Genomic DNA, 22,536 nt, shown 5'->3' on the forward strand with positions numbered 1-22,536 from the left:
CCATGGGCTTAGCTAGAAGGTGACAATGAACAGAACCCCTCGAAGAAGGTCCATTATCCGCAAACACTGGGAGACAGATTCATGAATCAGACAACGGAAAAACAAGAAACCGAGATGATTTGGAAAGGACTCTGGGCTGACTGTGGAACTCAAAACCAGAGCAGACCCCCTCTCTCAGTAAGTCCTGTGGTCTGACACGAACTGGTTCAGATGGTGGTGGCTATGGGTCTTCCTGGTTCAGGATTTGCCCATCGGTGCTCTGACCACAGCACACCCCACTGGATGGCTGGCCCTTGAACTCATACACCAACCGCATGTGTTCAAGAAGCCATTGCTGACCTTCAACATCCAGCATCCAGGGGTAAATTACCCCACTTTGGAATCTGGTGTAGACCTTTCTATTGTCTCCAGAGCTGTTGTCAACTTTCAGTTTTTCAATGATCCCTAGCTCTTTTGATAGGCAAGAAGACAGAATAGATGAGATAAGTTCTCTCACAACTTCAGAGGGCTTTTAATTAACTCTGGCAAGAGAAAAAACTAATAGGGCAGTTAACATGTTTGTCAGGTTACCAGAACTTCAGTTTGTCCCCTCAGCCGTCTTCCCTATCACAGAGGGTCCCAGAGAGCCAGCCGGTGCTACTCTACAGAGAACCACTGAGAAGGCCCAGGACCCTCAGGGAAGGCAGGACGCACAGGAGAGGCCAGACTCCTGAGGGTCCATGCAGGGTCATGGCACAACCTCGAAGGCCCTATCTTCTACCTTGGAAAGATGTCCTTTGGACTACAGTGTTTTCCGAATTTAGGGGAACAGATGCTCTTCTGTTTCACCTTTCGGTCGCTGGGGGTATGTGAGGCGTGGGGTCACAGGAATTCTGTCAACCTGAGCCCACCACAGGGAAACTCGGGGTTAAGTTCAACTGAAGAGAAGTTTGTTTTGCAGTTTAATAGGTCAATGGTGACAGCATCCTTTAAGGAAGCATACTAATTAGAGCAGCCCTTTCTACTTTCTGCCTCGCTGGGCAGTGTCATACTGTTGAGGAAACATTGATATACACCACACGCCCCATTAATAAATGACCGTGGGGGCCAAGGCTCAGTGCGCTGCGATAAAGGAAGTGGGAGAAGCTGGAAAACTGACCTGTTCACCTTACTCTAATGATTAACTTGAAAGTATTTAAAAACTCTGATTGCTTGCACTGACGATTTCCCTTCGTGTGTGTCCATGGGGAAGAATTTTACAGAATCCTAACAAAATACAAAAGGTGGGGGGCGGAGGTTACCACTTAACTGCTGCTGGCCCCCAGTAAACAGCAAGTCACGGGTCTGAGAAGTCATTAGGCTGTTCTATTAATAAAAGGAGGTGGGGAGGGAGGGTGCTCCCCGGGGTGCCGCTCTCTCTGCTCACAATCATAGCCGTGGTTTCCAGCACCCCCATTTCGTGGCACGCCCACTGGAAACGCTGTTGTCACACTGCCAACTCCGTGGCAGGCAAAACTGACAAACTTTGCCTGTCTCGGTTTTGCAGGATTGTGATGAAAATAAATAGTCAGGCTGCTGCCTGTGAGATTTCCTTCTCCTGGAGTTTGCAAACACAGTCCATGTCCTAGATGTGCTGCGTTAAACAAAGTATGTTACCCAGTTCCTTCCGTCGAGAGCTGGGATTGTCACCATTTGGCAATTACTGATGGAGAAGGAAACCTCATTCCCTGCTGCATATACATGTGGATGAAAGGAAAGCAATATTTATGGCTCATGCTTGGAGACCAGATGCTGCGTGGCATCTCTCTTCTAGGACTTTGAGAGAAATTGAAACCGAGAAGCACGGCGAAGCGCTGCTTGGGGGCAGGGGGAGGGGAGAGGCACACGTGAAATCTACCCTATTTTCTGTGTTTTTTATTTTTTTGATACCTGATTGTATGGTGCTGTCTATGACAGTTGGCTTCTCTGTGGTCAGCACAGTGGTACCGCCTGAAAAACACACAAAAAAGTAACATATGAAAATCAGGAAGAGGAAGCATTGTGCATAATATGCAGTAAGGAAATGCTGTAGGCTCAGGTACATCTGTTCAAGGCAAACCTTCTCCCCAGAAAATCCTTCCTTTAATTCCACCCTTGGAAACCATTTTACTGAGATTTTACCCACCACAAGATCAAGCGTGCATAAACCACGATTTTGTCCTCAATACATGTATTCCTAAAAGCGTCCAGGCTGTACGGAGGGCCCAAGACTTCGTTCCAAGGGCATTCCCTGACTCCCCGGGCTAAGCGTGCTACACAGTTGGAACCATGGAAAAGCCAAAGCCTCCACACGTCCTCAGTGACTTGGGAATTGAACTCGACCTGGGCCTCTGAGCTTCAAATAGTTTCCCAAGGTTTCAGATGCGCGCCTTCAGGGGCGGCGCCGGGCTGCTCCCCACAGTCTGTTTGGAAAACTGAAGCTTCACGTGGGTGGCAGGAGTTCCTTCTTTCTTTAGCAGCTGAAGTGGTTTGTTTTTCCCAAGGACAAATATTCTGCCCAGCATGTGATTTGGAGAAGCTGCGGGAGAAGGCAGGAGCAGAAACACTGTGTCACAGGCCCGGAGCCCTGGAAGGTGGTGCGGATGACCTCCTGAACCGAGTCAGCTTCCAATCAGCTGGGGTTGACTTTGGGATTCCGGGCGAAGGAATCAGGTGACATTTCAGCTTCACCCTCTTTTGTTCTGCATCTTGCTGCTACTGTTTTCTGCTCCTCCTCATTAAACTTCTGGTTTTTTTGTTTTGTTTTGTTTTGGTTTGCCTTTTTTTTTTTTTTTTTTTTAAGATTTTGTTTATTTGACAGAGAGAGAGAGAGAGCACAAGCAGGGGGAGAGGGAAAGGCAGGCTCCCCACCAAGCATGGAGCCTGATGCAGCACTGGATCCCAGGACCCCGGGATCATGACCTGAGCCAAAGGCAGACGCTTAACCGACTGAGCCCCCCGGGCACCCCTAAATCTCTGTTTTAAGGTAGTGTTTTTGAGTTTTTGAACTTTCCAACCATAAGAATCACCTGAGGGCCTGCTGAAGCTGTAGTTGCCAATCCACTAATCCTCCTCAGACCTCACCGAACCAGCATGTCCAGAGGTAAGGCCTTGAAATCTGAAATTTTTTTTTTAAAGATTTTATTTATTTATTTCACAGACAGAAATCACAAGTAGGCAGAGAGGCAGGCACAGAGAAAGGGTGAGGCAGGCTCCCTGCAGAGCAGAGAACCCGATGCGGGGCTCGATCCCAGGACCCTGGGATCATGACCTGAGCCGAAGGCAGAGGCTTTAACCTACTGAGCCACCCAGGCACCCTGAAATCTGAATTTTTGAAAGCTCCTTAGGTGAGTGTTAGAACCTACTACATGTGGGAGACACTGGCTTGCTGTTTTACTTAGGTGTTTGAGAAAAGCCCTTTCTCCTTGCCTGTGTCTGGTATGGTCAGAGAGCATGTATTTGTTGCCCCAAGAGATAAGACCTTGGGCAGACTCCAGGACAGGGCAAGGGGTGGGCTCATGCAAATCATGGAGAGTTTTGGAGGCGGTTCTCAGGTGTCAATGTACACCTTCCAGTAGTATCGCTCAGTCAAGCTCTGTGATCATTTCTATTCTGCCCAGGCCCCGCAGCTTCCACAGATCAGAAATCATCCTGATTGTGAATCAGAGAGCCGTAAAATCATGCTCTTGGGATGGTAGGAAGAGTTTGGAGTTAATCGACTGCAGTACCAAGTTATGATACCCTTGGTCTCCCCATAAATATGCTGGATGAGCGGTCACAGGTGTGCGTGGCCTCAGTGAGGCAGGCGCTAGGAAGAAGGAATTTTATATATTATGGGTTAAGAAGGTGAATCTATAATGGCAGAATTGGAGGGAGGCCAGAATACATTAGTGTTCTGTTCCCAGTGGTCTTAGGGGAGAAAGACTCAAGGTGAAAATTCACTTTTTTAAAACTGATATGCATTATCAGTTTTGTTATAGGTTGGGAGCCAAATTCTGCTGTTGAGTACACACAGATCCAATGTGAAATTTGGCCTCCCGGTGCCTTTGAAACCAATTGTATTATCTAATGACTTCAAAGACATTTGCAAATGAGTAACTTCAGGGGTGAATTTTCACCTTGGCAAGCAAGTATGGGAGAGCACAATCTCTCCTCATTTCCATGCATTTGGTACAGTTCACCTGGAATTCACCGTTGTTTGTAAGTAACAAGCATATTGCTAAAATACTTATTTCCCACCATATTCAAAGTATTACCCCAGGAGGAGAGATTGAAGTGACGCAATCTGTGTGAAGGAACCAATCACCGTGCGAGAGAGCATTCACCCTAATTTCTACCTTCCCTCCGCTCAGGGTTAAAGTGAGGATGCTTTTACCTTGGCTCCGTTATATTCAACGTGCCCAGTTTGAGGCTTTACCGGTAAAGACTGTGACAGAAGCAGCAAGGAAGGTGCAGAGCTGCACCTGAGCCTAAACGTGAGCTGTTCCTATGCGAGAGCACACCTGGATGCTGGGAGGCTTCTGCTTCCCACAAAAACTTCTACACATGCGCACACCCTTTCTCAGAGAAGGAGAACCCATAGCTCCATTAAACAAAAACAAAGACAAAAACAAAACTCAAGTTGGCTGTTAATGCAATCAATGAAGTCGAAACATGAGATTCCTACTGTAATCACCTCTTCTTGATGGGGGCAGGGAGCGGGTATTAACAAGACCTCTGGAAGTTCCTAATATATGTATGTATTTAGAGATATTGAGACAAATGGGCTGACTTGAGAAAATGGCTTTTCTTTTTTTGCCACGGTAATATGAAAAAAAAATTAGAACTTTTTTCAGTGTGACCAATAAATGATTTTAAATGCTGTAGATAAACTATAAACTTGTAACTCTTAGAAGACTGTCAGTGTTTCCAGTATAAACGACCCATTTTCTGTGGCGTGTTACTCATTGCTGTACATAATTTGCTCCAGGCTAACATACTTGCCCTGTTTCATTCAAAGGCTTTAGTTTCAATTGATTCAGTCATGAACTGATGCAAAAATAAGAAGGTTGGTTGTTCTGAAACGAGGAGCAAATCTGAGGCTTTGTTTCTAATCAATATTAACTGACCACTTTAGGGTTTATAAAGAAAGAACCCTCTACACAACAGGGCAATTAAAAGGGTATACTGTGATGAGTATAGTCATTCCTTTTTAGGAGGAATTTCACTACGGATGTGTGATGGGGTCCACGAAAGCCCTGAGGTCTGTGGCAGGATGTTTACAAGCAATCCTGGGAAGGTTCCACAGGACCTGGTTCATAGAATGGTACTCTGTTCTTAACACCAGCTGTAGAGGTTTCAGCTTGAACTTGACATCTCACAAAGAAAATGCCTCTGCATTAATTAGTTTTTGTGGCTTGTGGCTACTTACATACAGGATTTGTTTTCAGAAGCCCATGGTAACATTTATTGGCCCTATGACTGTAAGCGATTATCCTAGAAATTTGGAGGGGGGCAGCCTTAGAAGCTGGGATTTAAATGGAAACCTGGTTCATGGTACATTTCTAAGCTTGATTTGACCCCTTATTCTATCTGAGAGTGGAGCTCTCTCGTTCCTTCAGAGGAGAGCTTTTGAAGTAATTGGAAATGTACTGTGGGACGTTTCCTTGTAGATTTCTTATTAATGCATTACCCAATAACATGGCACTCTTATGAAGTTAGATGGGAACGCCTTCATTTTCGCCCATGGAAATTAATTATGTGGGCTCTCTGAGTCCCTTCTGGGTAAAAATACAGACCTGCAGCCAAGGGCTCGTGTTTAATGTAAAATGAGAGTCAGATGCTAGATGAAACTGCATTTTGACCTGGGTGGCAGTAAAGGTCCCACAGTGCCTTTGGCCACCATCGGGTGAAAATCCTACTGCCTTGGCGCATTTCCAGCTGGTACAATTCCATTTCCCCCCCCTTGTCTAATATTTCCTCTACCATTCCAAGGAGAAGAGAAGGTCACTTTTGAGCTCTCAAGGTTTTAGAATGTTACGGAGTAATACCCTAAATTAATTAGTGAGGTATTTGGCACACACCATCCCTGATACATTTGCTAGTTGTTCCTGATGTGAAATAAGAATTCTGCCTTTGTAGGTTTTAATGTAACAGGATTTACAAAATCCCCACTTAAAAGCTGCATTTCAAATAGAAGCCCAATTTCATCAATTCGTTGGGTAAAGGTTCCACTCAAAACATTTCATCCTGGTTAGAAAATGAAAAGAAACATTCTAAAGTGTGTGGTTAGTATGGGCCATGCGTGTGGTATGAGGGTGGGGGTTTGGAGATAAGGATGAGTCATGCACATTTAGCCATGGTGGAGAAATTCTTATTCGATGACCATCCTAGCCTCTGGCTCTGGAAACGGCTCAAATTATTGTTTTGCATGGTGGTGGCAGGACAGCAGGAGGGAAGGAAGATGGCGGGAAGGAAGATGGCTCCGCAGCTCTGCCACCACCCGGACCCCGGCCATGGTCACGGCTGGGAGGAGTTACGTGAACACACACACACACACACACACACACACACACATGAACTAGCCGGTCTCAACCCCAACATGACTGAAATGGCACAGCAATGGGATGAGGATGGTTTCTGCACCTGTGAGCTGGAAGTCATCACCTGTGCCGCTGTGGCAGTTGGCCTGGTCGTCATCACATTCATCCACCAGGTTCCCGTTGGGAGTGGTTGGTCCAGCTGTAGGTGCTGAAACGGGATCCAAGGATTATGATCTCACACCTCTGCAATGTACTTACAGGGCTCTGGCTAGGGAATCCACTAACGCCTTTGCAGAAAACTCTAATCCATGGTAAGAAGGCCAGGAGCATGGCTTGCCTCTCTTTCAGGCACTAAATATACTTGGATTTAGCAGAATGCATTGGGGACTGCTTTGTTTTGGTATTTGATCACTATCTGCGGAGGAGAGTTGGCAGCCTTAGCATTTTATACATTGTTATCTATATAAACATCCTTTTTCTGAAAAGTGCTTGAGTTCTCTCACTGGTTATTTATTCATGACCCTGGAATTGAGAACTTTGATGAGAGAGATCCTGCTTCAAATGTTTCTCCTTTCATTTTCAATGTGCTAGAGAACTAGCTTATCATGAATTCTTTTACATTCCTAGGATTTGCTAAGTTTGCTAAGTTGGTATTATAATTTTTCCCCAAAAGGGAGTCTCAAGATTCTCTTTTAGGACAATAGTGTTCTTTCTTTATTTATTTTTTAATTAGATTTAATCCATTTTCCTTTAAGTAAGCTTCACAACTTGGGACCCCCCTCTCGGGGGCAGGTGTTTGAGAGGAGTTGTCTTAGATATCCTGGGGTCATTTTCCCTGAACTCCCTAGGGGATTGCATTCCAACCCTGGCAGGTAGTCCTGTATCCTTGAGCTTGAGGTTGAAAAGTAGCCAACATTAATCAAAGACGGCTTTTGAAGTTCTTTAAATTTAGTTTGGTCTATTATTTTTCAGCCTGTTACTCATTCTTGCAATCTGTTTAATATTTTACAGTTTTCGGCATTACATTTCACTTTACAAGACTTGAGATAAGGTACAGCTCTCTTGATGTCTGAGAACACAGACAAGACACTGGGAGCGGGTGTGTGTGGGGACGGGGTGGAGGGGCTGTTCTCTGAGAGCTTCCGGCCAGTAGGACTGTATTGGTAACTGCTTCTTTCTCAATAAAAATTTGATACTCTTTGTAATTGTGCTTAATTACTGAGCAGAATTATGACAAATATAGAAACGTAGCTAGTTTCAACTTCCCTAACTGCCCAGGACACACACCAATAATAACCAGGGAGAATGTGCATTCCGTCCAGGTGTACAATGTAGACTTTGTACAATGCCAAGCACACATTCTGGACTCCACTTGTCGCTATCACTGAATCAAGAGAACCCTTCCTGGAGGTCCAGACTCTCGTGACACTTTCAAGTATTTAAAACTCTCTATTCATCTTCCTTACGCGGTATTTATCGAGAAGGAGTTCTTCATCGGAAGAGACCCAGGGTAGGACATGGTTTAAACTGAAAAAGTAGAAAGTGAATAATCTTAATATCCCAACTTTAATACTTGAATGTATTTTCTCTTCTGTGATTCTCTAATTATTTCTCATAAATGCTAGCCCAAAGTAGGATGGACATGTGTGCAAGGCTGAGTTATAACCCCCTGTCTTTCTCTGTTCCTCTAGGTATCTCCTGGAGTATAAGGCATGGAGTAGATATTTACTAAGGGCCTGTTAATCATTTTAAGGAATTAAACAAACAAACAAACAAAAAATCACTCCCTTTCACCAGTTGTGTCAAAAAGCTTTGACGTTACTTTCCCCGGATGTTGGCTTCTCCTATGGCTCCGGGCAACTTCCTCACTTTTGTGAGCCCTTGGAAACATCTGCAGCAAATCTCTTCACCAACCATTTCTACCTCACTACAAGAGTTGACACTGGCAAACTGCCACCAGCCTCAATCTTTTCAACCAACAATTCATTCCACCTCTTAAATCAGTGTTGCTTTCCAGAATCCAGGCTAATGACCTGCACCATAGTGGCAGACTCCCTTTTCCAGATGAGCACATTTCTAGCCAATGGAATGAACATGTCTGCAATTGGTTTGATCTGCCTGTCTCTTCTCTTTCTCGGTACCTTTGCCAAAGTCCTGGCACATAGTCATTCTTAGTCTGTGTTGATAGTGATTGGATAGTTCAGAGGTCTGGACATGGCTCCAGATATAGAAACAACTACACAGTAAAGAATGGGAGATAATGGCCTGCTTTAAAATAAATACATACAAAAGTAGCTATGAATTATTCACTAGGATGGTGATTTATAGCTTGAGATTCTCTAGTACATAAGCAAAGTTTTATGATGTTTAATGTGCTCAAGAATGTAATTATATTTGGGTAGATCAAAACACAAATAATTTTGAAACCACGAGAAGGTGATATTAAAAAGCATTCTTCAAAACAACCATGAGCATATGCTCAGTTGATTAACATCTGGGAACCAACAATAGCCATCCTCAGAGCTAACCTGAAGAAAGACCTTTATGGGGATGGAAAAGTTGGTTACTCATTGATGCTCAAATCTAAGGCAGATGGGAATTCTAATGCACAAAAGCATTCGATAGTACAATAAACAAACACGGCATCATTTTTTTTTCAAACATTCCTCTTATTTATTATGTGATAAAAAGGCAGAGCTGTGTGCAGTTCCAAGGTCAGTGTGTGAAATGAATTTGTCCTTGGCATGACTTTCATATGATAAATTTATGCAGTAATATCCTTGAATGGATCTCAGTGCCCATTCAGACATATTATCTCATGTAAAGTTTTGTTTCTCTGCAGCAGTCTGAGAAATTCATTCAGGGTAATTCTGCTATTTCAGTCTGTCAAATGCCCCTTCCCACTAGGATGTGATGGTAGTTACCACTGCAGACAAAAACTTGAATCAGACAGATGGCTGAACAAGACTGGAAAAGTCAAAAGAACTGGTGGTTTCCAGGCATTGAGGGCAAACTGCCTAATGAGTAGGGGAGTTTACTTTGGAGTGATGGGAGCATCTTGGAACTAGATAGAACAATGTCTTGGTTGCATACATAATTGTGAATGTATTAAATGCCCCTGAATTGTTCACTTAAAAATGATCAATTTCCTATTATGCGAATTTCATCTCAATAAATATTTTTTTAAAAAGTCAAAGGAGGCAACCCACAGAACCTGAGGAGAGTTCTGCGAACAACCAAAACACTGTTCGCAAAACAACCAAGGCACTGTTGCGTGGAGTGTGCTGGAATGTTGAGCCTCCAGGACTGGCAGACCCAGAGGCAGTAACCCCCCGGGGGAAAAACTAGCCATTTGCAGCAGCACCCTCAGGGGCATAAATGCATGAAGTAAGAGATTTAAAAACTGGGGAACTAGAAGGGACTCTGGGAATTGTAATTACCTTCCAGTTCACAGCCAAGCAGCTCCATCCTCAGCCCTAGTCCTCCATGAGTGGCTCTCTCAGGGTAGATCCTGATGAATCGTGTGGAAAGAGGTGGAAAAGTCCGCAGCTCAGGTGTATCGTAGTTGTTGTTGCCTTCAAAAGACTGTGAAGTATGAGAAACGCCATTACTGATAAAACCTCCCTTTCGGCAGAAAAGTCCCCCCCCCACCTTCAGGACTCTTAATAAGGCAGAGAAATAGACTCCACCCCACCGCTTCATAAATGGCCGACACCTCTTTTATAAATGAGGAAGTGGAAAAAAAAAACAACAATTAAAGCTTCTCCAAGAGGTGACAGATATTATTTCTCAGAAACTTCGGAGCACACACGGAGGCTATCCCAGAACCTGAGGGTTTAATGAGACATGTTTTCAATGACATGCTGATGTGCCTGGGAGAAGCGACACTTCCACCACTTCCTTGAGGTGGAGGAAGATAACTCAGGAAGAGAAGCTGCCATTTTTCAGAGCGATAATAGACAGCACATTTCCAACAACGATGCCTGTTACATCCTCTTAAAGGAGCCGGTCCTAGTTTTGCTAAGATCCATAGAAGGGATTAAACTCCTGAAGTAGAAGATATTAAATGTAATGCCGTGCAAAGGCAATTTAGTCAGGAACTGGGGTTATTCCAACCCACTGAAATTGCTATTTACTGAAGCAGTACCACCCGTGGGAGGGAGGCATTTGTACATAAAAGACCTTCTCATCTCAGGAAGGTAACAAGGGTCCTGACCATGGAGTGAGGTCCTGAGGGCCGGCTGAACTGCAGAGTAAATGAAGTACATTCCTAACTTGAAGATGCCGTGGCATTCTTCTGCAGCCAGGCAGCCCACGGCTGATGCGGCGACTTGATTATTTTAGTCCCCTTTTTACATGGACAGGAAGGTCAAAATCCTTGAGTGGAATCGTAAGAAGTTGGAACAATAACTTTTGCAAGAAACAGATAAGACTTCTTACGTCCTCTTCTCTCAACTTCATTCTTAATCCTGTCCAGGGTGGGAGGTGGGGAAGGGGGATTAGGAAAACAAACCACCTTATCATTGAGAGTGTCTCTTATATGCATCAAACATTGCACAATATTTACAGGTACAAGGCATTGTTCTAAGTGCTTGAAATAGAAGAATTCATTTAATCCTCAGGTAGGTTCTATCATTACGTCCAGCTTACAGATAAGGCACAGAGTAGTTGAGTAATTGCCCACGGCTCTATGTATAATAAGTGTCAGAACCAGGGTTCAAACCTACGTAGTCTTGACTGGTGCCCTTAGAAAGGATCTAGTCTAATCTCATTAAATTCAGGAAACTGAGGTCTATAACCAAGGCAACATATTTAGTTTTCTTAATGTTTCCTTAAATGTATTGCAGTTTGGACTACCAAACCTAGCAGATCAGATTGAGTGGATGGCCAGCCCCAGACCAAGTCAGTCAGGAGCAGGGACAATACCCAATGGCTGGGTTAAGACGTTCCAAACCAGCAAAAGATGTGATCATTCAGCAGGAGAAATATCAGGGCTGAAGGGGGCACACATGTAAGAGAAGAGAGAACAACTGGGTGGGCTGTGACATGACTAGAGGTTCTCTGAGTTCTGGAAGGAAATTAATCACCCTTTTCCAGTTCAGAAAAGCCTCCAGGAATCTAAAAGGACATGGTTAACATAGCCCCACTTCTCCCCCTTAAAGCTTCCTTCTATTATTTTCACGTAAATAATAGTAAATTCACAATTGGGGTTCTGCACTCTTGATGGAACACAGTTGGCTTCCAGTCACTGAGAATCTGACATACGTTATTGTTAGGCCCAATTAAGTGTCGTCAGTGAGGTATAATTATGATGAAAACAACATTGCTACACATGCCTGTTCTGTTGATGTTAACAAAGCTCCAATAATCACAGGAGAAAAGCACTTAGAGTTATGGAATCCGGGCTCTTCTTCTCATTTTAACTCGAGTCAAGAATTAGCACAATGTAAAAACATTATAAAAGCTGACGGGGATGAGCTGGGAAGAGTATTAGCGGTGAAGAGCCATATGGAACTGGGCTAACTTTGTTAACATGAGGCTGTTTGTGAAGTATCTTTGCGTCCTTTTACGAATCATGTTCTGGAAGAAGAGAGCTCTGGGGCCTTAGATCCCCTCTCTGCTCCTGAGAAGTCTAGTTAATGCAGAGACTCTAATATACCTTGTTCATTATGGCTACTGGAGGGTAGGAAGTGAGAAGCAAGGTCTTTTCAATCCTTCAAAGTCCTGTTGCATTCATAAAAACAGTGCTCACTCTAGTATGACATAAAAGATACTTGGCATTCTACGCAGGTAACCTTCCTTTGTAAGTTTAAATATAATACATTAAATGTCGTTATATACGTTATTGTTATATACGTTAAATATAATATGTTAAATATCGTCGTACAATTCAGTAATAGGTATGCTCCTAACCTGAAGGTTTTACCCGCGCCCTTTTGCATCTTAAAGATTTTATGTCGGGAGAGGGACATACCAGGAGTCGCAGACTGGGCTCTATGTAAATAATTTAGACGGTTTTGTGGTTTTAAATATCACAGGAAGACGATAATGACGGATAAAATAATATTTGAGGAGAAAAATCTCACGTACTCATGAACGGAGTTTTTTGGTTGGAATTGAAAACTGTGTCCTGGCTTAGGGTGGAATTCTGTAAGCAAAGTACTACCCCAGAGCGATAGCTTTAGCTCTGGACTTAATTGCAGATGCGACGAGGCATCTTATCCAAAGCATAAGGCACTTGGTTTTCTTTCTGTCGTGGAACCCTTGTGTTGAAGAACAAACTTGTCACAACAGCATTGGCCCTGCTGATGTGTGGCAGTCTCTCACTTGGTGATCGAGTCAGAAGGCTCACTACTCCTCAGAAGAGATTGGCTCTTAGGGGAACGCCAGTGTCTGATGTTTATTTTACTTTTTCTTTTACCAAAACAAGATGGCCAGACATAAAAGGGGGAAATGAAATGAACATATGAAAGAGAGTAGATGCATGTAGATTGAAAAAAAAAAAACAAAAACAAAAACTGGAAATATTTTGGAAACCACAAGTGAAGCAGGGGTGAGATGGGAGAGAAATTTTTACATTTCCGACAGCATCGTGGCTGTTGGTGGCCTGCCACACTGGTGCTGATCACAGCCCATGGGGGGACAGGAGGTCTCTACAGAGCCTCACATCTGGACAGAGGGGGAGCTGGCGGTGCTGGCGGGATTTTGTCTCCTGTCTGCAACACCCTTGGCCTGAGTCACTTTTATCAAGCCATATTCCCACGCTTGCTTAGAGTGGGAGCAAGGATAACATTCCCGCCAATGGGCTCAGATCTTTTCACAAAAGGAGTGGGTCTTGGGCAAAGGAGGCAAGGAAAGCCAATTGTGTTGGGTGTGTTGATGGCTGAATACCGTTCCCACAGAGCAGACAGAATGGACGGGCTGTGGCTTGCTAGTTATTTCATCCTCAAACCAGCTATTGGGTCCCCCAGCATACTCTTGGGTGTCCTCTCCTGATTGGTGTTGTGGGCTCAGGATATGCAAATAAGTTTGACCATCAGTCCAACTAAAACATAATTACTAAAGAAGATCTGTGGGGAATGTTGGAATATCTCCCTTTCCATTGGGTCAAGAACCAACCATATTTAAAAAGGTTCCAATGTACTAAAAACATATGGAAGCACGATTCATGAAAGCCAAAAGGGAGAAGCAACAATAGGGCCCGTCGGTGGATGAATGGATACACAAAGTGTGGTGTGTGCATACAAGAGAATATCGTTCAGCTTGAAAAAAAAAAAAGAAAAAAGAAAAAAGAAAAAAGGAATCCTGCCACAATACTAGGACGTTGTGCTAAGGAAAATAAGACAGTCATGAATGTTCAAATATTGTATGATCCCAGTTATGTGAGGCTCCTAGAGAAGTCAAATTCATAGAGATAGAAAATGGAATGGTGTTTTCCAGGAGATGGGGGGTCAGGGGACGGGAGCTATTGCTCCGTGGGTCTAGAGTTTCAGTTTTGCAAGATGACGAAGTTCTGGAGATGGTTTGCAAAACAATATCAATGTACTTAACACCACTGACCTGTACAGCTGAAAAGGTTAACATGGGAAATTTTATGTTATGTGTCTTTCACCACAAGTAAAAAGTAAACAACAACAACAAAACAACCCAAAAACATTTAAATAAGGGAAGTGTGAGAGAAGGGGAAAGGAATGGGAGGGGGTGCTAACAGATTAGGATCTGCAGTTTCTACTGGGTTGCCCTGTCAACCCCCAGACCCCCAACCTCTGGGCCACCCTGTCTCCTGAGTGTTGAGCTTTCTGCTGTTCCCTAAGGGATGAACGGTGATCAATAATGCTCTCCTGTGTTGCTCTCAGAAACCATGTTCAGTACTTCATTTCCAGCTTCCCTAGAATGGGGGTCTTATGGACACCATCAAACACCTCCACTGATGTCACGACTTAAAAGAAATATGAAGTCGTACTTCTTCAGGAAAATGCAGGAGGTCCTTGACCTCGGTCAACGACTCGAGAAAGGACTTCATCCCCAATCCCTGGACCTCACCTTAGCCTTGCGCTTGCTGTCATCCATGATCATTTTCCAGTCTGAGCCATTGTTGCTGTATCCGATCTTGAATTTCCTCATGAACACTTTGTTCTCCCGGTGCTTCCCCCCCTGAATGATGATGCCCCTCACAATCTTCTCTTCCCCCAGATCCACCTGGAGCCACTCATTTATGTATGGGTGGGGTGCGGGTGGCAGTGCCCAACCTGAGCGACTGGTTACCAGACGAATATTTTCAGGCATCCAGTTTCTCTCCCCTTGGTTTGATGCTGTTATCTGGGAGTCCGAGATAAGTCCAGACACCATACCCAACATGCCGGAGCAAGGGTAATCTAGAGGGTAGAATGAAATAGATGACATGAGATGGTTTTCTACAAGCCTCTGTGCTTAGAAAGAGAATACCACAGATTGAACTGGCCCATTGTCTGTAGCTATTCATACACATGTTTAAGTCTCTGCATCGTTTGATATTAAACCAGAGCTTTCCCTCCCTCAAACTTTTCTCCTACACTTGCAGAACTCCCCTCCCAGACGCACTTTCCAATTAAGAAAATCTTCCATAAAGACATACACGTCCGTCTTTCTGAGTTCTTCCAAGTTTAATGTAAAAGTATTGATCTTGCAGTCTCTTTGGTACCCAGAACTTATTCCCAGATCTAGTACAGGCCCTGCCCAACGGAGGTTCAGTTTATGACAGGTGGGAGATGTGAAGTCAGTAATTTCAACAGCAGGAAGCTGTCCTGACCACCCCTTGTTCTAACTGCATTAGGAGCTTTCCACACAAATATCCATTGTTATCTCAAATGTACCGTGTCCAAATCCAAACGGTCCTTTTCCCTTGACGCTGAAACCCTTTACCAAACTCTGTGTTTTAACCAGTGGAACCGCCAACCAGCTAGTTCCTGCTTAGTCATCTTGTCTACCCCTATCTTACATTTTGGCATTCCTGTTCTGCTATGTAAACCTGTCATGGTTTTGTTTAAAAAAAAAAAAAAAAGAAATCAAGAAAAGAAAAAAAGAAAAAGAAAAAGAAGTCTGTTGGCCCAGACTTGTGGTCCCCGTTTCCTTCGGCATCATCCTGGTCTGCGCCCTCCAGGCCAAGGTGCTAAATGGTCTGGCTGTCTTGTCAGACCCCAGCTGTGAATTTATACCACCCGTAACTGCCAATTCATTTTTCCTAAACATTTTTCTGCAATATCATCCTTACGCTCAAAAATCTTCCATCATTAAGTAAAATAAGCCAGACACAAAAGGACAAATATGAGGTACCTAGAATAGTCAAACACATAAAGAGGAAGAAGAGTGGTGTTTGCCAGGGGCTGGTAGGAGGCGAGAATAGGGAGGTAGAATTTAACGGGTACAGGGTTTTAGTTTGGGATAATGAAAAGCTCTGGAGTTGGATGGTGGTGATGGTTGCACAGGACTGTGATTGTATGTAACACACCTCAATTGTACACTTAAAATTGTTAAAATGGTAAATTTTATGTAATGCATATTTACCACAATAATAAAAGTGCTTTAGAAAATTTCTATGGCTTTCTACTATTTATAGGACCATATAAAAAGTCTCTATCCAGCTTTTGAGACCTTTATTTTGGTTTCACACTGTTTTTCTAATTTTATTTCCTCTTACTGACAGTATATTCCAGCTAATCCATTTTCTTCTCTAATCATCATCATTGCCTTTGATCAAAATGTTCCTGCTGCTCCTTGTCCTCCTGCAGACAGAAGTAAGGTCCACTAAAACCTTACAAGCCAGCCTCAGGCTCTTCATGAAAACTTCCCCAACTACTCTAGCCTTTGTTCTGAAGTCTCCCTCCTCAGAAATATGATGGTCCGTGCAAGAAGTAGCACAGAGTTTTGTATTAAACTGTTCTCTCCTTGTTTTTAAGACTGGTCATCTTGTATCCACAGCTAGATTAGAAATTCCTCGAAGGCAAGGAACAGCATCAAATCTTTCTATATCTTCTATAGCAGCCCAAATAGCTTCTGAGCATAAGGAGAGTATCAATCATTGATTAATTGATTGGTGACTTAATAACAAACTGATCAATCATTCTCCTTTCAAGGACATCCATAAGAACGATAATCTATTTTTCTTTGAAATACTCAATTTTGCATAATATAATTCAAATTCAGCTTAAAAATATAACCATCTTAACCGAGAGGCATACATTTAATGCAATTAAACTGTGTCCATGTTAGCTGCCCTTAAGAATGAATTACTCAGATACTTTCCACATGAGGTGTACATTTCAGGTCATGTCATTTCTTTATCCAAGCATTCAGTCCCGGCTCAACCAAGAATTATGGATGTACTGTCAACCAAGCCTGCCAGGCTTTCCAGATCATGGCTTTGCAAAGCCCCTCCTCATTTACCCCTTTTTGCTAGAGGCAAGTGAAATAAAGCACTTCCTTATCGTGGTGAGAAGGAGGGAAGCTTTCTCTCATTCTGTTCCTTTCCCTCCACTTGAAAGTCCCCATTATCTTGCCCTTCCCACTATATAAACCACTAAAAATCTTGAACCGTTTTCAAGTGCTACAATTTTCCCCATCTTTCCAACTAGGTGTGGTTCTCCTTTTCTGAGCTTCTTATTAGCCCTTGATCTGCATTTCTCCTATACAGATGACCATATTCTGCCCTGGAGTGCTGCTATTAGCCTCACCAGATTTTAAATTCTTTGGAGACATGAATCACACCATATCTAAAAATTTTCTATGATTCCTCAAGCCTGGTTTCTCTATGGTATTTACTTAACAAATATTTGTTGAATGAATCAACTTATGAATACAATAAAGGCAGCTGTCATTTTTTGTTAAGCACTCCTTCCTGTAATTCAGTCACAGTATTTGCTCCAATCTGGGATCTGGAAACCCAGAACAAACTCAATGGGGATGAAAAAAAAAATTATAAGAAGTATTTTACTGAGGGTCTATAAAACTATAGTGCTAAAAATAGGAGTCACATTTTTGGTCACTGTGGTCACACCTGACTGATTCAAAATCAGCCTTTATAAAGAAAATGTTTAGCTGGTAATAAGTATCAGATGTGACCATCTGGAGAAAAACAGAATTAACCTGAATATTGTAAGGCGAGCACAACCTTTACCAGATTAACGCGCTTTCTCTAATGCAGACTTGGCTAAGGTGCTTTTTACACACCCACAAACCATGTGATGCCCAGTCCCCTTCAGCCAACATATCCACAGTACAGTTAGTTACTCATCCCTTCTGTAAGTCAGCCTTACCCAAAAAGAACAATGAAGAAACACCTTGATTTGCCCTTGACTAAAAATTATTTGACTCACTTTTAGCAATGATTAGGAGAAAAATTATATTAACCGTTCAAAGTCTGAATGAGATGCTAACATCTACTTCTATTCTTCCATAGTTGGCTGGCTCAGATGTGCCTGGTTACATGTCAAATCCTTTGGAAGTTGTGTTGCCACATTTAACAAACAAACAATCAAAAATAACAAAAGAAGAAGCAGGATGGCAAACCAAATTAGAATTTAAAATAATGAATGATTTTTAGTGCAAGTATGTCCCAAATACTGCATGGGATATACTTGTACTAAAAAATGACTTGTTACTTATCTACATCAAATTTAACTGGACATTCTGTACTTTACTTGGCAACCCTATGGGGGCATTGTGTGGGATTACAAGCAATTCCAGATGGAAGGGAGAGATGAGTTCTGTGGTGGGGAATTAAGGTAGTTCTTTTTATTGATATTATTTTATAGTAAAATCTTTGTACTCAGTTTTAACAGGAACAGTGAGATATACTGGTAAATCAATACTCAGTTTCCAAGGAGGAGAAGGAGATTGGTGCATTTGATGGGTGAAACTGAATGAGCATAGTTTAATCTTCCCATGATGACTCAGGGTATTGTGGTGCCTGAGGTCATCCTTGCAAACTTTGGCTAACAGGGGAACACACGGATATGTGCAGAAATGCCAGTTAAGAGACTTCCGGTTTGGGGCGCCTGGGTGGCTCGGTGGGTTAAAGCCTCTGCCTTCGGCTCAGGTCATGATCTCAGGGTCCTGGGATCGAGCCCCGCATCTGGCTCTCTGCTCTGCGAGGAGCCTGCTTCCCTCTCTCTCTGCCTGCCTCTCTGCCTACTTGTGATCTCTCTCTGTCAAATAAATAAATAAAAATCTAAAAAAAAAAAAAAGAGACTTCCGGTTAATAAACACAAGTTAACAGAATTGCAGTATGTTCTGATACTTCAAGTCATACCTCTCCAAGGTTATTTTCCTCAATATCCATATTTGCCCAAACGATGAAGTTGCTTTGTCAAAATAATGAAAATGCTCCTTTGTCCAATCACCTATAAAGCAGAATGGTTTGCCCCAATCTTCTTTTCTTTATATCTTTCTGGGGTGACACCTACTGTATACTCTGAATTTTTTTTTGATTATTATATTTTTTAAAAAAGAATTTCTGAATATAAAAGTTAGGTGAAAACTTGAGGGCTCCAGAAACTTTGGAAGTCAAGTGACGTATTCATGAGGTAACTTTTAATTCAATAGTTTTTGTTTGTTTTAATCCAGTTTGGGTTAGGATTTGACAAGCCAAGAGGAGAGGGTGATATTTTGAAATTCAGTAATTTGTTTGTAGAGAGAACTGCAAGTCATCCAGGAATTAATTAGTTAATTAATTAATTAATAATTAATTAATAAAAATAAATGCATTGAGCACTTGTTATGGTCCAGGCATACATGACACAATAGAAAATAAGGGAAGCGTGGCCCCTGCTTTACGGGTCTTCTGGTCCAGCAAGGATGCTGAAGCCTTGTTTCTCTCGCATCAGTCTCCACTCTGAGGGGACTGTGGCCTCTAAGAGATGAAAACTGTCTGTTTCTGGCAACCGAGAAGAAAACACTGATATCATTGTCTCCTCAGAGACTCTGCTTGCTGAGACCTATTCTAGGCCCTGCTCATGGAACACCATGCCTTCTCTCATTTATGGGGTACCATTTAGTGAGCACTTACTCTAAGCCAAGTGTGTTATATTCTTTCAGTTTAATCTTCATTACAGCTGAATTAAAGTCCGTTTTACTGACCAGGAAATGGAGGTCAGAGAGAGGAAATGTCTTGCCCATGGTCACACATTCACCAAGTGGACAGTCCAGAGTGAGGCCTGGGTAGATGTCTGCACACTTTCTGTCCATGTGACTGTCATTATAACATGCTGCCTTCTCCAAAACCCATCCATTATTTAGAGACTGTATCTACTGTACTAGCCAGGAGTATCTAAAATATGTCAGGGGTCATGATAAAGAGATTAGCACTCTTAGCCTAAAACAGTATCTTTTGGGGGAAACAAATAGCTCTTTAAATAATTGCAAAATAAAATATGTCTGAAAATAAGAATATGCTGTTGTAGACACCGATGTTTAAATAAATAGGTCATTTAACTAGTCCTTTAACATGTAACATTAAGTCATGTGATATTTTTATTTCAAAAACCCAGTAAGTTATTCACCTTCTTTACACGTGAAGACTCACATACCTAGAATGAACTCTCATGGAAATCCTTGTGAAAATGGAAAAGAGCAGTTCAAGTTTAAGTGAATGTTTTATTTAACTAAAAGGAGAACCTCGGGAGTCTGAGTTCGGATCAATATGTTTGGAGTCACCAAGTTACTTCTTCTCCTTCTTCCTTTTTTTTTTTTTTTTTTTTGGTATAGTGACATAAGATTAGAAATGAGACGGAAATTTCCAACCTGACCTCAAATGACCTTGTTCCTATGAATTTATGGGTAGTTTCTCAAATTTGTAATGATCTGAAAATTACCTAGAACTTTCCCTCACCTAACCGCTGATCAAAAATAAAGCCAAGATTAAATCTAACTTTTCAATGTTCCTTCTTTCTCCAAACCTCTCCGACTAATTCCTGCCTCCACGGCCTTGAACTTTCTAAGTCTGCGATCTTAAAACAAATAATTCTGTCTCTGGGATGGAAATAAATACGATTTTGGTAAGAAATCAGATGTTAGTTTTTTCTTTCCAAAATGGACTCTCCTATAAACTAGTATAGTTTTTTTCTCCTTAGTTTTTTCTCATTGTGCTTTTCTCCAAATGGCTTCTAATTTCATTGAAAACTGCCCAGGTGGGTGTTCCCCCCAGCATCAAAAATTTGTTTTCCTTCTCTAGACATAACTATGGCAAAGAGGATAAAAATAGAAGCAACAGTGTTGGCATTCATGGAAGTAGAAAGTAAATACCCTAACGTAATATTAAAAGATAGTTCAGAGATTTTTTAAAACTTATTCACCTTTAATGACTTTTTGATGAATCAGTTACTGATTCTGTTTAACTTTTAATCTTATTTTGAAGGTTACATTGTATTATCTTTTTTTTTTTTTTAAATGATACTTTGCAATGTATTTACTTCAATGGAAGGGAATTCTGGTGTGACCGCTATTCACTCCAGAATACAGCAGGGTTGCACAGGAAGGTTGGTGGACAAGTCATAAGTGCACTGATTGCCACAGGAATACAAGGAGAATAATAGTCGTGATGGTTCTTTTATTCTCAGCTCTGCCCTGCCTGGCCTACCTTTTCAGTCACTTAATGCCTCCAGACTGAGTCTTCTTCACCTCTCCAGTGGGTAGAATCCCTGTACTTACATCAATTGAACAGAAACTTTTAAAGTCCTATTCATGTCAGAGGAAACAAAAAAACTAGAGACCTTGACAGATCGATTTCTAACAATAGTATATGTGTTCCACAAACAATGGCTAGATACCCAGACCCAGAGTTTTCAGAGGAGTTAGTAGGAAAAGGAGGTAAACCCCTCCTTGATCTTGGCTGACACAGCCTCCGGTAGCCTTCAAAAATAGAAAGATAAAGTGACAGAGAGCAGCATGTCATGTAATAATTTTTAATTGTAGATCTACTGAGCACTTGTCCGTGGGCTGTGCACCCAGAACACGGGGACAGAAGCTCAGTGCTTGTCTTCATGGAGCTTGCCGTCCAGTGGCAAACACCTGCGACACGCCAGGCTGTGCTGAGTGCTTTAGACCCACGTGCTAATCCATTATCCCAACAACCCTGCATGGGTCTGCTGTCGTGACTGTTTCCTAGGTGAGATAACAAAGGCTTTGAAAGACAGTCAGTTCCCTCACCAAATAAGCCAGCGAGGGGCACAAACACATCTGTCATGGGTAAAGTCAGATCTGTCTAAATCTGGAGGACATACTCTTAACCACCAAATAAACATGACCCCATTTGTGTGAGATAACTCTGCCTATATTTAAAAGTTTCCATAAGTCAAAACGAGGCTATCTTCCAGCTGGACCTTACCTGTGATCTTACAGCCATAAACTTCAAACCTCATCGATATGCCAGTTTCCCAAGTCGCAGGTCTGATTCGGACAAATCGAGTTATTAGTGGTTTAGGGAAAACTCCAAACACAACGTCTGTGGGGTTGGTGTTTCCCTGAAAGATCTAGACAGAAAAAGAAAAAAGTCCCTTTAACAACAGACTCTTTAGATTTAAGACAAATACAAAAATACGTTTTCACAGATGCCTATAAAATTATTTACAACTTCAGCACTGGCTATCACAGTTGAGGCGGCATTAAAAACTTGTCCTGCTATTTTTTCAAATGATAGCCACCAGAAAAAATCACGTGTAATACAGAATGTTGCCCTAATCATCTATTCAATTCTCTGAGAGCCTAGAACCTCCAAAAGCACTATTCAAAGGTAACACTTAAAAATTTTTTTTTTTTATTTATTTGACATACAGAGAGACAGTGGGAGAGGGAACACAAGCTGGGGGAGTAGGAGAGGGAGAAGCAGGCTTCCCACCGAGCAGGGATCCTGATGTGGGGCTTGATCTCAGGGCCCTGAGCTAAAGGCAGACACTTAACGACTGAACAACCCAGGCACCCCTCAAAGGTAAAATTTGTTAAAGGCTACATGCTATCATCCAAAAAAGTTGGAGATTATTAACTCTAT

At 42.3% G+C, this 22,536-nt stretch overlaps 1 protein-coding gene across 4 annotated transcripts in view; it reads right to left on the bottom strand.

Moving 5' to 3' along the window:
* NRP1 (neuropilin 1) overlaps positions 1-22,536 on the bottom strand; it is a 139,371-nt gene that overhangs the window by 16,078 nt on the left and 100,757 nt on the right. For 2 of the 4 annotated variants that reach the window (XM_047739424.1, XM_047739425.1), the window contains 5 exons: positions 21,877-22,021; positions 14,562-14,893; positions 9,959-10,103; positions 6,622-6,726; positions 1,909-1,968 (listed from right to left, as the gene is read on the bottom strand). In XM_047739424.1, coding sequence (XP_047595380.1) covers positions 1,909-1,968; positions 6,622-6,726; positions 9,959-10,103; positions 14,562-14,893; positions 21,877-22,021 — 787 coding nt within the window. The remainder of the gene's footprint in view (positions 1-1,908; positions 1,969-6,621; positions 6,727-9,958; positions 10,104-14,561; positions 14,894-21,876; positions 22,022-22,536) is intronic. The other 2 variants (XM_047739426.1, XM_047739427.1) reach the window with 1 other exon arrangement.

The sequence above is a fragment of the Lutra lutra genome, chromosome 8, assembly GCF_902655055.1.
Source record: "Lutra lutra chromosome 8, mLutLut1.2, whole genome shotgun sequence".
NCBI classification, from domain to species: domain Eukaryota; kingdom Metazoa; phylum Chordata; class Mammalia; order Carnivora; family Mustelidae; genus Lutra; species Lutra lutra.